The 16,971-nt window shown below is 44.7% G+C and overlaps 1 protein-coding gene across 1 annotated transcript in view; it reads right to left on the minus strand.

Moving 5' to 3' along the window:
* TOP2B (DNA topoisomerase II beta) overlaps positions 1-16,971 on the minus strand; it is a gene marked incomplete in the record, with an annotated part of 2,991,925 nt that overhangs the window by 2,642,082 nt on the left and 332,872 nt on the right. Inside the window, 1 exon segment of the mRNA XM_044066877.1 lies at positions 6,733-6,823. Coding sequence (XP_043922812.1) covers positions 6,733-6,823 — 91 coding nt within the window.

Genomic DNA, 16,971 nt, shown 5'->3' on the forward strand with positions numbered 1-16,971 from the left:
AGTACAGGTGAAATAGCAAGGGGTCTGTGCGGAGGAAGAAGCAGAAAGTCTCTGAGCCTTTTCTTAGATTCAGAATAATCTTGGCTCTCCCAGTGGAAATGTTCCCTTCATGGTAGGTAGGGTTTCCACAAAGGAATAATCCTCAGGAGGAGAGGCTGAAGGAATGGATTCTTCAGCATCAGAATCCTCATACGGAAGCATGGAGTAATCTAGTTCAGAAGAGGAATCAGAAGAACTGGAAACCTGATCAGAAGAATCATACTCTGTCTCTTGCCTAGGCGTCTTATCAGCAGGGGGATGGGTACCCCTGATCAAAGTAATTAGGTCTTCGGCCATTTTGAGCATTTGTTTCTTAGGCATGGTAGTCTGAGTAGGAGAATGCTGTACTTGTTTCTTTGTCTTTAATGCTGCTTTAGTCTTTGTTTTTGAAGCTGAGGATGGCTTAATGTATAGCTGTGTAGGTCTGAAGACACCCTCAGAAGCAGATGCCTGCTCAGCGGCTCCGGACCCATCTGAGGGATTGATTTCCGAGGATCCAATACCTTGAGTATCCAGAGGCCCAGTCGGCTCCACATGGGAGTCGGAAGCGGCCTGTGGCTCTGAGGTAGCGGGCGCCAGGGTCTGCGAAAGTGCCTCACTGAGAACTGGCGACTGGCCTAGAAGAGGCTTTGCCGTCGGTTTGGACCTCGGATGCCTATCCTTTTCCTTGTCCTTGCGTTTTTTTGTAAACTACAGTTGTCGGCTGACCCGACGGCATTATATAGTTAAATCTTCGGCCAAAGTAATGGAAAGCAAAATCAAACAGACGCTTGAGAGTGCGTTGGTTAAATCTAGCACAAAACCGACAACTAGCAACGTTGTGATCAGGGCCTATACAAGGAATACAGTAAGAGTGAAAATCTTTATGAGGCATTTGCTTCCCACAAGAAATACAATTGTTAACTTTTTTGACATCGGTCTGGAGCAAGGAAAATGTTTCCCCAATGGGGTACTTAGCTTTAATGAAGACTTTGGATCTGAAATTCTGATTTGAAAATCTCAGGAGTCGGCCAACCGGCACTTGCGAACTGCTTTTGCTTTGGGCACCGTGTGGCAAGAAAGACTGAAGAAAATGGTGTCGGCTGCTTCTTTTATACCCCTGGCACACTGACGTCACGGAAGAGGCGACAGCAACCAACGTCGGACCTAGACTTTGGAATCGGGCCGACTACGGGTAGCCTGCCAGCAGGATAACCCAAGAGTAATGACTGCAACAGTGAAACATGATGAACATCAAGTAAGAAGGTTTTAGCAGAGAGGGCTTGGAGCTCAAACTTTTTTGCTCACGTAATAGCAAATAAAAAGGCTGTTTTCCAGGACAGAAACTTCAGATCTACCTTGGCTGCTGGTTCAAAGCTTGTAAAACCAAAGTTAGATCCTTAGGGGGGAGCTGGATCCTTGACTAGGGGGGGCGGGCAAAGTAAAAAGGTGCTTCCTTGAAAAACCTTACATAGCTTAGAAGAAGCTAGCGAAGAGTTTTCCCCAATATGGAAACTGCGAAAAGGCTACCAACTGAACCTTCACCATGGAACTGCTGACTTTGTTCTGGAAGACGGTAGCTAGGAAATCTAAAAATCACAGGAACAGGAGCTGTAACAATTTACCAGCTTCTGCTGAGCCCAAATAGAGAATCTTTTCCATTTACTCTTGTATTTTTCTAGTGGATGCTTTGTGAGCTGATAGCAGAATGTCTTGAACTGGGGATGAAAGCCTGGAATGTCTAGCTATCACTGAAACTAGAGAAACCATAAGGTAAATTTTAAACCTTGAAGATTCGGACGAGTCTGCCCAGAGGGATGGGACATGTCTGCAAGTGGTTCCAGAGTCTATGGAGGACAATGTAGATGAAACCAGAAGGTGGTGAACCAAACCTGCCGAGCCCAGAAAGGAGCAATGAGGATTACTTTGCTCTTCAACCAATGAGCCTTCTGAAGGAACTTGGGAATCAGGGGTAATGGGGGATGCATAAAGTAGACTGGGAGGTCAAGCATAGACCAGAGCATCTCTCAGGGGCTGTCCCCGAGGAGGGATCAAGGCAAAGAACTTGCTGCATTTGCTGTTGAGGTAAGAGGCAGAGAGACTGCAACAAGGCTGACCAACTTGAAGACCATGTTTGCCAATGACTGGTTCAGATACCACTCATGAGGCAACAGTACAGTTCTGCTGAGCCTGTCTGCTAGAATTTTGGACTTCCCCAGAATGTGCATTGCAACTAGAAAGCAGTTGGTAGAGATCGCACACTCACTGCTTCTTGACACAGTGGGTAAGATCTGGTTCCCCCCTTGCTTGTTGATGTAGCATACTACAAACAACTGAACTGCAATGGTCCCCAGAGGAATAAAGTTGTGTAGTGCTTGAAACACCAGAAGAACCGTTCCCATCTCCAGGACATTGATATGGAAATTATTTTCCTGATATGTCAACGTGCCTTTGGAACATCCATCCCAGAAAATGCCCCCACCCCCACCCCCAACTGGGAGGTGTCTCTGGTCAGAGTGGCATTTGGCAGAGGAACAACAAAGAGACAACCTTGGTTGACTTCTGAGATATGACGCCACCAGTGAAGAGAAATCTTTGCAAACTCATGACAGTTCTACAGGTTGAGTCAGAGAATGCTGATGCAACGACCATTGAACTGATAATGCCCACTGTGGAATTTGCATATGTAAGCGTGCTGTAGGTAGTAGCATTACAGTGGAAGCCATAGAACCCAACACCCTCAGTACTACTGTCGCTGGAGGGGACAGAATTGCTAGGATCTGAGAGACAAAGTTACAGTCTCGACATTCTGTCGGGAGATAGAAAAAACACAGCTTTGATTGTGTCCAAACAAGCTCCAATATAGTCTATCATCTGAACAAGACAGCTGCGATGTGTGGGTGCTGACAGTTATGCCAAGAGTGGGAGCCAGTTGTAACAGGTAATCCCTGGCCTGAATGAGTAGACGCCTGACTGAAGCAGTTGGGAGCCAGTTGTCTGAGACAAGCTGCAACTACTACCATGTGTTTGGTGAACACTCTGGGGGCTGAAACCAAACAGAAGCACTCAGAATTGGTAATGACTGGCTCCCAGCCTGAAACAAAGATACTGTCTGGAAAGCCTCTACATTTTGATATGGTAGTATGCATCCTTCAGGACTGTTGAGCACATCCAGTTGTCCACCTTCAGAAGAGGTAGGATGGACTGGATCATGACTATCCTGAATTTTGAGTTCACTGATTTGTTCAGAGAAATTAGATCCAAAACTGGCCTTAGGTCCCGTCTTCTTTGGTACTAAAAAGAACCTTGGGTAGAGGCCCGATCCAACTTGGTCAGGAGGGACCTCTTGGATGACTCTCTTAGCAGCTTTGTAATTTCTAATGCTGCTGCCTCCCTCTGATTGAATGGCACATCTGGGAGGCAAGTCTTTAGCTTGGGAAGATTTAAAAAGGGAAAGGAGTATCCTCTGGATACGATCCTTTGCACCCACTGATCGTTTGTGATGGCTATCCAAGCTTCTGGGTGCAAGGATCAGCACCCCCCCCTCAAAATGCCTCCAAGAGAACAGCAGTCAGGCAACCCTTCAGGAGCACTGAAAGGGTCTGTTCAAGGAGGAATCCTGAGACGCTTGATTCTGTGGAACCCCTCTGCCCCTGGGTGGGTGTTTACCATTATAACCACCCCCCCCCCACCTCTGAGAGAAAAGTCTCCCTGAGATTCCTGAAAAGGACCTTGAGATTTCCTGAACCACTTTTTTTCCTACATGCCGATTCCTGTAGAAGGATCTTTGTGGAGTGGAAAAATGGATTCCGATGGCAGGCAAGGTCTTTCCATCTTTCTCTCTGCAGGAGTGTGTGTCACGAACTGTGGGGCCAAACAGAGATGAACCATCAAAAGGTGAACTGACAAATGATGCCTTGAAAGGTTCCAAAGTCACACGGCCACATCCAGGCATGGCGCCTAAGGCAACCCCAGAACCAGCAGACCTACAAGGTGCCTTCTGACACATGGGCAATCAGCCTCATAGACAAATTAGATATCGTTTGGAGTGCTGCCATTCTGGAGGGAAAAGGTCTTGCGTTTCTCTTCAGATGTACTCAGGGACCGAGCTAGACAGTTCTTTGATACAGTCCCTCTGTAGCCTAGTAAAATGAGATAAGTAGTTCAGCGCTCATACAACAAATGTGGATGAAGTGTAAACACTCTTGCCAAATCTGTCCAAAGCCCTTAGACTCCCAGTTAGTGGAATCGACACTGGAGCTTTCCTGAGCTAGCTCCTCTCTGGTGGCTGCTGCAACAACCATGGCATCTACTAGGATCCCTTTGGTCCGGTGTGATTTGTCTAGGGGAGCACTTAGTATCTTATCAGCCTGCTTGGAGATGGGCTGTATGGTGCCCAGATCCTTCCATGCCATGGTGGAAACTAACTCAATAAGAGGATATGCGGGGGGGGGGGGGCACAACACCCAGGATGTAGATGGGTCAGTGACTCCTCTAGGTTAGGGCTTTTGGAGGACCAAAAACCCTTTTGACTCAGGATCTCTAAGACGTTTGCAAAGGAGACAGTCAGTTGGATATCTAGGGGGTCCTTCCCCTTCCTCAAAGTCAGTGTCCATTCTGACGGATTCCTGCTGGGAATCTAAGCGTCTCCTTTTACACCTCTGCTTTCGATGGACCTACTCGGTGGGATACTCTAGGGAGGTATCGGAAGAAAAATTGCATTCCACAGTGGGAAGAGGTTGAGGGCTTTGCAGCACCAGCTGTCCCTGTGGAAGATGAGAGGCCTCACAGATTCCATGGGGCTGGGGACGGATCAGACGGTGGAAGAAATGAGAATCCCCTAAGATGGGTGAGAACCCTTTCCACCACCTCAAAGGCAGATGTACTATGAGGATTCAACAGTCGTCCCTCTGGACTCGTAGCCGACAGAGCAGTCTTCTCCTGAACACCTGTAATCCTGTGCTCTGAGGGGGGAGTCAGAGCCAAGCTATCAAACGCCGAGGCTCTGGGGGAACAGACAACTCCGAAAACCTCAGAGTTCAAGTTAAACACCCCCCTGGACCCAATGTCTCATCTTCGGCTCTGAGATGCACTGGGCCTTGAAGCTGAGCACATCAAAGTGGTAACTACTACTCGATTCGATGTCTTGGTTCTTGGCCATCGAATCAGACAACTTCAAAGCAGGAAGTCAGATTGGAGAAGGACCCACGGAATGAAAAGGGAAATATCTGCTCATGGATCTAGACAGGAATGGAGCCAGCAGAGCCCCCATCTGAATCTATGCTTTGCGAAATTGTCTCACTCTATCCACCTCACACTCTGACAAGCTACAGGTAGACCTGATGGAGAAGGATGCAGAAGGTGGTGTGAATAATGGCTTGAAGGAGGCCTCCTTGGGAGTAGAACTCCACATGGAAACACCTGGCTCCAAGAAGACAAGAGGAGCAGAGGGAGAGGAAACCACAATTATCGGATCCGATGACCTCAAATCCAAAGGTTTTGGCTCCTTATTAGGTGGCTCCAACGAGGAACACTTCCCTGTGTTCCCTGCTCTCCTTGGGTTTTCTAACGGGGGTTTAAGTCCCTGAAATGGAAGGTGTTGAAGGAGTGGAAGTGTAAGCAAATCCTTCAAGATCAGTTTGTTTCGACAGTCCGCTAGCAAACATGGATTAAACCTCTCACATATTTCACAAGAGCTGTCTAGATGCACTGGGTCTAGACAGTAAACACACTCCCTGTGGGCATCAGATAAGGGAATCTTGTGTCCACACAAAGTATATTTTTAAACCCCCAAAGGTTTATCAGGCTTCTCAGCCATGACAAACCAGATAGAAGAGAAAGGGGAAGCAAAGAAGACAGACTAGAAGGAGGAAAAAAACGCAGAAACTAAGCTACAGCTATAAACTACCAAAAGGAAACTTTTTTTTTTCTTTTTAAATATAAAGCTGGAAAAAAGGTGGGAGGAGAGGAAGGAAGAGCGATCAAAAAGACTAACAGCCAACTTAGAGAAACTCTTACATCAAGATTGACAAGAGCAACGAAATCCCAATGCTTCTCAGGTGAGTGGCAAAAGAGATCTGAGGTATTCTGAGGGAATGAGGCATTGTTGATGGAGAGGAGGAGCATGAGCTTCAAATTATGAGCTTGGAAACAGTAGAGGCGGATTGGAGGTCAGATCCAAAACTAAAAGTCAAGGAACGAATGAAAATGACCTCAGATCAATATTTTACTTCTATTACTTCAGACTGAAAACATGTTCTATTAAATACCTTTAATCAATTACCATCAAATGGCCAATATGGTGGATGAAAAGTGTCAGTGGGCCAGCCCACTCAACTCAGTTAAAAAATGGAAGTAAATTAAATCAATGAATGATGAGAAACATGGAACCTTGACAAGAAAACCAGAGGACACTAAAGAAAGCACATCAATGAAATTGTGTTTGCAAATGCTACTTTGACCCTTGCCCTAAACTGAGCAACTAAAATGTGTCTTGTTTTCAAGTACTTGCTTGTTCCACACAAAAGAAAATTATTCAGTTATGCATTAAGCAGCCTCGTCTGGGTTACCGATATATCCAGATTTTCAGGGTTGCAACTTGATCAATTTACTGAACTGACAAGCTGAGGGGAAAAAAATACACTACAGATCAGCTTCTCCATTGGATTCACTGCCAAGTATGACTTATAAATAATACACTGATCAAACACTTACCAAGTATTTCATCAAAGATCTTATACAAACCAGGAACAAATGTCACATCACGGCAGTTCATTCCTATTTCTTCATCAAAAACCCACATTTGCTGTAGTAAAGAAAAAAAAAAAAAAAAAGACAGCACTACAATGTAATTTCTTTTAGTAAAAGTTTTAGATAAACTTAAGACGAGATTAAAACGTACATAAATCCCAAATCACTCATGTAACTCTTCCCTTATGGAAACTTTAAATGAACCCAATGCAACACTAACGCTCCATTTTCATTAAAAACGATTTCCATTAACTCAAACGGGTATCCACTGCATCACCAGAATTGAAGCAGAATTGCTTTGGAAGGCTAGGTATTCGAGTAGTGTGAAAAGTCTAATGGATAAATATACAATCCTACACCCAATGCATTTTCACTCCTCCTCCTGTCATAATTAAAAAAATAAAATAAAAATGAGGAAGACTGGAGTACAGGATCAATTACTGATCCATTCCTAAAAGTATCCCAACACAAAGGGCAACAACTCCATAGGCCAAGCTACCACTTAAAGATAATGTGTACAGCATTTTTAACCATACCTTTTGCTGTAAACATGATCTCATCATAGTCTTTCATATTCTATATACAAACTTCTCTCTTTACTATGTTCATCAACAGCAGTAAAAGCACTAATGTGTAGGAAGCAAACTCTGCTTTTAACCCCAGTAGAATAGGTTTTATGAATTTCATCATGCTGAGGCTTCCACCACTACATCTAATCCAGTTGAATAGGGAATTAACACTGAAACGCACAGCCATTAAAAGGCCAGATTTTTTGTTTCCTCCCTTCTTTGGCATCTGTGCTATTAAGAGTCTACAAAGCCAATCACATTAAGAAAAAGATGGCTCACATTTAAGGAATTAGTTACCGCAGCATTGTCTTAGCCAAAAATGTTATTTTTATTTTAAGCCAAAGAAAATTCACTACAGCAAGACATTTACAGACCTTTATTTGCTCAACTAAACCAGAGTCATACAACTGCCGAGTAATTATGTAGCCCAGGCAGGTATGACCCTGACCTTGAGCAGTATCCTACCTTCACCTAGAATGATGCCACAATACAGTGATAAGATGATCAGCTTTAATAATTGGCTTAAATTCTGGTGTCATTCAAAGGGGATCCAATGTCTGTCTGCCTGGGATGACATGCTGGACAAGCCACGCTGCCATGAGGGCGGCTTGCACCTGTCACCCTAGGCTTCGGATATTGGCAAAGGCTCTTGCCACCCCATAGTGCCTTTGTTAGGCAAGGCTCAAATTCTAAACCTACCACCCTAGAACACAAAAAAGTAAAAAAAACTAAGGGTAATGCTGCTAAATGCCAGAAGTCTCAATCTCAAGATGCACTTTTCGAGGCCCTTCTCAGTATGGAGAACATCGATGTGTGTGGTGTGGCAGCAACCTGGTTCAAGGCTCCTGAGAGCACCCCAGTACTAGCAGGTTTCACCTCATATCATGCGTTCGGCCCCAAAATCCGGACAACACCAAGAAAGGAGGGGTGTCCATATTCATAAAGGACACCCACACCTCAAGGTTGGTGGCAACGCACGATGCATCGGAGACCATCCAGGTGCAATTAACCATAGGCAAGACTGCTCTGCAATTTGTAGCATGTTACAGGCCACCCTCTCAAACTCAGGAACCTCACATGGCCTTCCTGAAAACAATGGAGGGGATAAATGCATCTCCAAACACCATCATACTAGGTGACTTCAACTACCCTAATATAGACTGGGAACACTCCTCAAGCCCAAACACTCTAGCCCAAAGGTTCCTGGAGTTCATAAACTCAAATGCCATGAACAACTAGTCACCATCCCCACAAGAGGAGAAAATATACTTGATCTCATCATCACGAACATGGGATCACAATGTTCAACACCGGAAGTATACCCCTCACTGGTGAGATCAGATCATAAACTAATCTCGCTGGAGGTCCTCATCCCGCCCCACCTGAAACAAAAGACCACAGTGAAAAACTTCTCAAAAGCCGACTTCACACTTCTAAAACTAGTGTGGTCTCCTTTAAGGCCCCTGAGCCAGTGGTAAACATTACTCAAACCGCTGAATCACTTACAAATGCCTTCTACCAGCACCTACAGGACTGCATGGATCAGGCAATCCCAAACAAAAGTAAGACTCTTTGTACCAAAGGCAAGCGTCCAGTCTGGTGGACCCAAGCCATAAACAAGCTCTACAACAAAAGGAGGAAGCTACTACAAGATAGAGCAAAATCCTTGAAAGGTAAGACACCCTTGATCATTATAAGTAAAAAACTAAGAGCTCTCATAAAATCATCCAAGGCAAATTTTGAGAGAAAAATCGCCAAGGATTCAAAAGACAATCATAAGGCCTTCTTTAGCTATGTTAGAAACCTAGGAGGAAACTCCCAGATATGCTCAGAATTAGTTCAAAATGATGTGAAGATTACTGAACCTACACACATTGCCAACATACTGGCTGACAGGTTCAGTGCAAACTTCTCCCCCTCCCCAAAAGGAGAGATATCTATACCAGAGGATTGTAGCCCCCCAAACATCTCCAACGCCCAGGTGAGAACTGCTCTCTCCAAAGCAAACAACACAGCATCCATGGGACCAGATGGTGTCCCCGGCTGTGTGCTCCATGAACTCAATGAGGAATTAAACCCGCAGTTAGGACAGCTGTTTAATCTTAGCCTCACCTCAGGATACGTACCCAAGGAGTGGCGCACGGCGACTGTGGTCCCACTTCACAAGGGCGGTGCCACCACCGACCCTGGAAATTACCGTCCCATTAGCTTGACAAGCCTTATCTGCAAAGCCATGGAGAGGATCATAATGGAACTCATAAATAAAGACATAGGATACTTGCAGACTTTGGATCCAACCCAGTTTGGCTTTGTCAAAGGCAGATCATGCCTTTTAAACTTGGATGACTTTTTCGAGACAGTCACAAAGGCCATTGATGAGGGAAAGGCAGTCCATACAGCCTACCTTGACCTGGCAAAGGCCTTCGACACAATACCCCACTCAGGTATCATCAAAAAACTCATCAGCTTGAATGTAAACCCATACATCACAAGATGGGTTGCAAACTGGCTAAGTGACAGAACCCACAGGGTCAGAGTTGCTGGAGCCATGTCAGACTCAAAGCCTGTCACAAGTGGTGTCCCACAGGGCTCAGTCCTGGGTCCACTCTTGTTTGGCATCTACTTTTCTGAAGTACAAGCAAACACAGGAGGGTTATGGCTGACAAAGTTTGCAGATGACTGCAAACTGGCGCCATAGTCGAAAACACATCTGACACAGATATCCTTCAGAAGGGCCTCACAGAAGCGGATAACTGGTGCCAGAGCCATGGCCTAAAGTTAAATGCCAAGAAATGCATAGTCATACCCTTCGGGAAAAACAAGGTTACCCTTGCTACCATATAGGTGGCAATCCACTGAGCACAGAAGAAGTCATCAGGGATCTGGGGACCCAGGTTGACAGTAGCCTTTCGTTTGACACTCATGTTGCTAAAGTAGTTAGGAAAACCTTCTACATTGCCCACCTGATCATGAAGGGATTCACATCTAGATCAAGGGAGGTCATCGTCCCCCTGTACTCATCACTCATTAGACCTATGATTGAGTACAATGCCCCATTCGGAATGTATCTGACCAGACACCTGCAGCAGCTGGAAAGGCCCCAAAGTTCCTCACCAAAAGGATAAAGGGTCTCAAAAATATGTCTTATGCTGCCCGACTGAAAGAACTCCAGCTCTATTCAGTCTCATACCGCTTGCTCAGAGGTGACCTGTGCCTGACATATAAGGCCATGTCAAACCCTGATTTGATTAATATGCTTCACCTCAAAAAATCTAGATCCCTCAGAACCACAAGGCGCGAGACTTAAACCTTGACACGGTTATTAATAGAACATGCTGGAGGGACAGATTCATCACCCAGAGACTCCCTATGCTGTGGAACAAAATCCCGGTACATGTGAGGCAGAGCACCTCGCTGGCCTTGTTCAAGAGGAATCTTGACCAATGGATGGGGGATCGCAGATATACCCCAGGGATTACTTCAGTGTCACTGCTTGACAGAGGCACAGCAAAATAATAGGCATAGTTTTATTCAAACTAAAGGGGTGGCGAAAGCCAAATAACTATGGGCTAGGCTTATAAATGCCCTTGGGCAGATAGCCTAGTATGAACCTATGAACCTATAATTCACAGCTCTAACTCTGTACTGTCCTTTACTACTGACTTATTTCACTTTTTTTTTTCCTGGGACCATAGCTTTCCAATAGTATCACTGGCAATTCAATGTTTTGTTTTTGTTTACTTTTTACTTCCCAATTAAAGAATGCCAGTAAAAATGACAGTACTACGTAGTTGAAAAATAAAACTACTTGCTACAGCATGTTTCAAACACAAAAATCCAACGTCATTGCAAAAAAAAAAAAAAAAAAAAAAAAAAGATATAGTCTACAGATACTCAAAATAAGCAGGAATTCCAAGTGTTGCCACTTGTATAAAACCCACATCCACACATCCTATGGCAATATTGTAGGTTCATAGGTTGGTACTAGGCTATCGGCCCTAGGGCCTATACAAGCCTAGCCATAACAATTCCCTGACTATTTCTTCCCACAGTATTTACTTCCCTGGACCCCAGTCTAGCAGGGCGACTGACGTGATCCTGTGAGTGAATTTTCCATCTCCCATCCAGTCATCAAGGTTCCTTTTGAAGACGGCCAAAGAGGCGGTCTTGCTTGACATGTATGGGCAGTCTATTCCAGAGTCTGGGTAGTCTCTGTAAGGAACCTATCCTCCAGCATGTTTTGTTCATTGTGATGACAAGGTTTAGATCCCTGGAGCATGTCTCTCTGAGGGATTGGGATTTCTTTAAGTGGAGCATGTCCAACTGCTCTGGGTTTGACATGGCCTTGTATGTTAAGCAGAGATCACCTCCGAGTAAACGATATACGACAGAGTACAGGTAGAGTTTTTTTTTTAGACAGCCAGCATAGGGCATCTGCTTTAGGCATGTGATTCTTTTAGTGAGGTATTTCTGTGGCCTTTCCAGTTGTTGCAGATGTCTTGAGAGGTACATACCAAACTGGGAGTTGTATTCTATAATGGGTCTAATGAGGGATGAGTACAGTGGGACAATGACCTCCTTTTTTCTGGATGAAAAGCCCTTAGTGATGAGGTGTGCCACATAGAAGGATTTCCTGACTGTTGTGGCGATGTGGTTATCGAAGGTGAGAGCAATATCCACCTGTGTCCCTAAATCTATCACACTTTCGGTGATTAGTATACTGCTACCTATGTGGTAATTCACGAGTACGTGTTTTTTCCCAAAAGGGATAACAATACATTTCTTGGCATTGAGCTTGAGCCCATGGCTCTGGCACCAAGCATCTGTTTCTGTAAGGCCCTTTTGTAGAATATCGACATCATTTGGAGATTCAACAAAGATTCCCAGTTTGTAGTCATCTGCGAACTTTGTTAGCCAGAGTCCCTTAGTGTTGACCTGTACTTCAGAGAAGTAGATGCCAAAGAAGAGCGGTCCCAGGACTGAACCATGAGGTACTCCAATGGTCACTTGTCTGGAGCTGGATTTGCAGTCTGCTACTTTTACAGTGTGGGTTCTGTCAGTATGCCAGTTGGCAACCCATCGAGTGGCATAAGGATTAATGCCCAGCTTAGTAAGTTTATCTATGATTCCAGAGTAGGGGATGGTGTCAAAGGCCTTGGCGAGGTCCAGATAGGTTGTGTGGACCACCTTACCCTTGTCCACAGCTCTGGAGAATGACTTTGGAGAATGATTCGCAGAAGTCAATCAGGTTCAGGAGACAAGATCGGGCCTTCACAAACACAAACTGCATGGGGTCCAGTGTTTGAAGATTGCCAAAGTATTTGTTTATAAGTTCCATGGACTTGCAAATCAGGCTTGTCAGACTGGCGGGATCCAAGGTGGATCCCCCCTTGTGGAGTGGGATAACTGTAGCTGTGCGCCACTCAGTGAGCACAAAGCCTGAGGTAAGGCTATGATTAAACGTGACACTTAGGTGAGGTGCCAGTTCATTATGTAGTTCATGTAGTATATACAGCCTGAAGACCTTTTTTTGTAAATGCAGACCGTTTTTATACAGTTTAAGTGTCAAAAATTTGAATATGTTTTACTAGTAGTTTGTATGTTTCCTTGCTGGACTCAAGTTTACCCTTGTGCTGCAACACATGCAATTACTGTGGCAAAGAAAAGTACAGTTGAATACACTTACCATAAATGTAGATGTTCCGAGTGTATTCACTGTTGCAGTCATTACATTTGGGTAATCCTGCTGGCAGGTTGCCCTCAGCCGGCCTGAATTCCAAAGTCTTGGGTCCTGCATCGGCTGCTGTCGCCCCTTCCCTGACGTCAGGTCGTCAGGGGTGTAAAAGAAGCAGCCAACGCCATTTTCTTCAGTTTTTCTTGCCCCAGATGTCAGGTGCCCGCAAAGAGGGTAGCTAAACTTTATATATATATATATATATATATATATATATATATATATATATATATATACATATTCTGAAATACACCAATATAAAATTACACCACATAGGTAGTATAAATCAGAGAAGGAAAGATAAGATCCAAAAGAAAAAAGGGGGAAGGGCGGGTGGGTAACCTGGACTGCAACAGTGAATATACTCGAACATCTACATTTATGGTAAGTATACAAAACAGTACTATGTTCTTCGTGTTTCACTGTTGCAGTCATTACATTTGGGTAGAGTCCCAAAGCTATGGTTGGGAGGCTGGAACTAGACAGCAGTAGGAGCGGCTATGAGGCCCTACAGAACTGCAGTGGAAAAGCCTGCCCTGGATTTAGAGTAGAGTGGCAGATGATAATGCTTAGTAAAGGTAAGCACTGAACTCCAAGCAGTCGCCTCTAAAATGTCTCTGGTTGGTACTCCCCTGAGAAAGGCTGCTGAAGTGGCTGCAGCTCTGGTGGAATGAGGCTAATGCCCTTAGGCACTGGCTTGCCATGGTTTAAGTAGCAGAAACAAACGCAATGGTCTAACCACTTAGAAATAGTCTGCTTTGAGATAGGCTTTCCTTGTTATCCTGCAGCATATGCCACTAGTAATTGTTTTGTCTTCCTGAAAGCTTTGGTTCTGTCCAAGTAGAATCTAAGCTGTCTGTGTACATCCAAAGAACGCAGAATTCTCTCCCCCTTGTTCTGTGGATTTGGGTAAAAGGTTGGCAGATGGATGGCTTGGATAAGAGCCACACTGAACACTACTTTAGGCATAAATGTTGGGTTTGTCCTCAGGGAGACCCTGTCCGGATGAAAAATGATGAAAGGTTCCACAGCCATGAGCGCCTGTAGCTCTGAAACTCGTCTTGCAGAAGTAATTGCTAAGAGCAGAGTTGTTTTCCAAGATAAAAACTTCATATCCGCAGTAGCAGCTGGCTCAAACGGAGTCAGTGTGAGCTTTTCCAAAATATAGTTGAGGTCCCATGCAGGTATTGGTAGTCTCCTTGGAGGCCTTACATTTTTGGCTCCTCTGTGGTACTGCCTTAATAAAGTGTGAGAAAAAAGTGATGGTTCTGTATTGTAATGAGCTAAAATGGCAGAGGCATGAATTTTAATTGATGAAAAAGATAGGCCTTTGTCCAGCAGTCAGTTAAGTATTGCAAAATCTGAGGAATATTTGGAACCGCTGTATCAGTTCCTTGTGCCTGGTTCCAGGCACAGAATCTCTTCCATTTTCCAGCATACGTCTTTCTAGTACTAGGCCTTCTGGCTTCCAGAATTACATCCATCACAGCGTTACTGAGAGGTGTTTTTTGTATGACTACATTATCCGCCATGCTGCCAAGTTTAATGTCCTGAGTTGGCTGTGCATGATCTGATTGTTTTGCTGGGACAGTAGTCGAGATATTTGAGGTAAGGTCCAAGCTGGGTATAGAGATAAGTTCCTTAGTATTGGATACCAGTACTGGCATGGCCAGTCTGGGGCAATCAGTATCATCTTTGGCTTCTCCTGGCTGACCTTTAGGAGCACCTTGGGGAGGAGAGGCAGTGGAGGAAAGGCAGATAGTGATAGGTTTTTCCAGCTGAAAGATAGGGCATCCACTTTCCATGCTTGTCTGTGATAAGTCCTTGTGCAGAATCTTTTTAGTTGGTAATTGAGAGGGGAGGCAAACAGATCTATGTCCGGGCATCCCCATTTCTTTATCATGCTGAAGACTTGCGGATCCAGCTTCCACTCATGGGGATCCATGAGGTTTCTGCTTAGTTCGTCTGCCAGAGTATTTTCCTTTCCTGGCAGTAATTGTGCCTGCAGATGTACTTGGTAAGTCAAAGATGTGTCCCACAAGGTCATGGCTAGTCTGCAAAGGGGGTAAGAATGTGTACCCCCTGCTTGTTTATATATCACATGACCGTGGTGTTGTCTTTATCAGTAGTTTTCCCGGATAAAGTAGGTCCTTGAAGGCTGTCAGGGCATTCTGAACAGCTAACATCTCTTTTCGATTGATGTGTAGATGCATTTGGTTTGAGGACCATGTGCCCTAAATGCATCTTCCTGCCATGTGGGCTCCCCAAGCATAGTCTGATGCATCCATTATTAGTGTCTGCCTGGCTGGAAGTAATGTGAATGGCTGTCCCTTATTCTAGTGAAAAGCCTTTGCCCACTATCAAAACTCCTGTTGCAGGCAGGGAATGAAATTAATGACTGTTTCCAGGCTGTGGCAATGTTGAGTCCAAACACTTTCTAGGTACCATTGAAGTTTCCTCATATGCAGTCTGGCATATGGAATTAGTAGGATGTAGGATGCCATGAAGCCCAAAGCCTGCATAATTTTTCTTACAGATAACTGGGCCTCTGTTGCCAACATTTTGAAATAGATAGTCAGTTGCCTTTGTTTGTCTGGCGTGAGATAAGCCATCTGGGCAGTTGTATTCAAGCTTGCACCCAGGAATGTTACCTCTTGTGAGAGTACTAGTTTTGATTTCTTTCTGTTGACAGTGTACCCTAGGCATGTTAGTAGTTTTTTCACAAACGTCAGATGCTGAAGAAGAATGTCCTTGTTCTCTGCTTGAATGAGACAGTCCAAGTAAAGATATATTTGTATTCCTCTGTCTGCAGAATGCAATTACTGGTGCCAGGCACTTTGTAAAGACCCTGGGCGCAGTAGATAAGCCAAAGGGCAGTGCAGAAAATTGGTAATGCATTGAACCAGCCTTGAATCTTGGGTATCTTCCGCATGATTGTGTGATTGGAACATGCAGGTATGCCTCTTTTAGGTCTAAAGTCACAAGCCAAGCACTCTTGCCCAGCATGGGCAGAAGCTGCTGCAAAGTTAACATTTTGAAATTTGGAATATCCAGGAAAGTGTTCAGAATAGATAGGTCCAGTATCGGCCTCCAGGCCTTGTCCTTTCTGGGTACCAATAACAGTCTTGAGTAAAATCCTTGTCCCTGCTCTTCCTATGGTACTTGTTGAATGACCCCCCCCCCCCACTCCATGTCCATGAGGGATGAGACTTGTTTTTGTGCCTCTGCCCATTGATTTTTTGGCAGATCTGGCCAGCCGTTTGCCTTTGGCAGAGTATGGAAATGGAACTTGTAGCCTTGTGACACTATGTTTAGAACCCACTTGTCCTGGGTTATGATGTGCCAATTCTGAGCAAAAAGTGCTAAGTTTCCCCCTAAGGGTGCTGCCAGCAGATAACTGCTTGGTGCAGGCAGGGGGAAGTCAATGGGACTGTTTTCTGTATGTTTGTGATTTATCTTTTCCAGCTTTCGAGGTAGAAGCACCCCACTGCTTGGGCCTATAAGAACCTTGCGCCTGGGATCTGCCTCTAGGGCGTCGGGATCTGCCCCTTTGAGGTTTGTGTGGCACAGGAAAGGACCAATTTTTTGTAGGCCAGTGTCTACTAAACCTAGGTGGCTGTACCTGTAAAAAATCTTTGACAGTTTGTATAGATTAGCTTTGTCCTCCATTTTCTTTAACACCTCTTCTGCCTTAACACCAAACAGAGAATCATGCTGTAAAGGTGCATCAATTAATTTATTAACATGATCAGGCAGATTTTGTTCCTTTAATCAAGCATGCCTCCTAATTACAGAACCCATACCTGCGGCCCTGCAGGAGGCCTCCAAAGAATCAAAACCACATTGCAAAGTGTTTTTCAACTTGTTCTGCTGCATACAATAAATCCTGCATTTCCTTAT

This window comes from Protopterus annectens, chromosome 3.part1, assembly GCF_019279795.1.
Source record: "Protopterus annectens isolate FY-2018-M chromosome 3.part1, PAN1.0, whole genome shotgun sequence".
Classification (NCBI taxonomy): Eukaryota; Metazoa; Chordata; order Ceratodontiformes; family Protopteridae; genus Protopterus; species Protopterus annectens.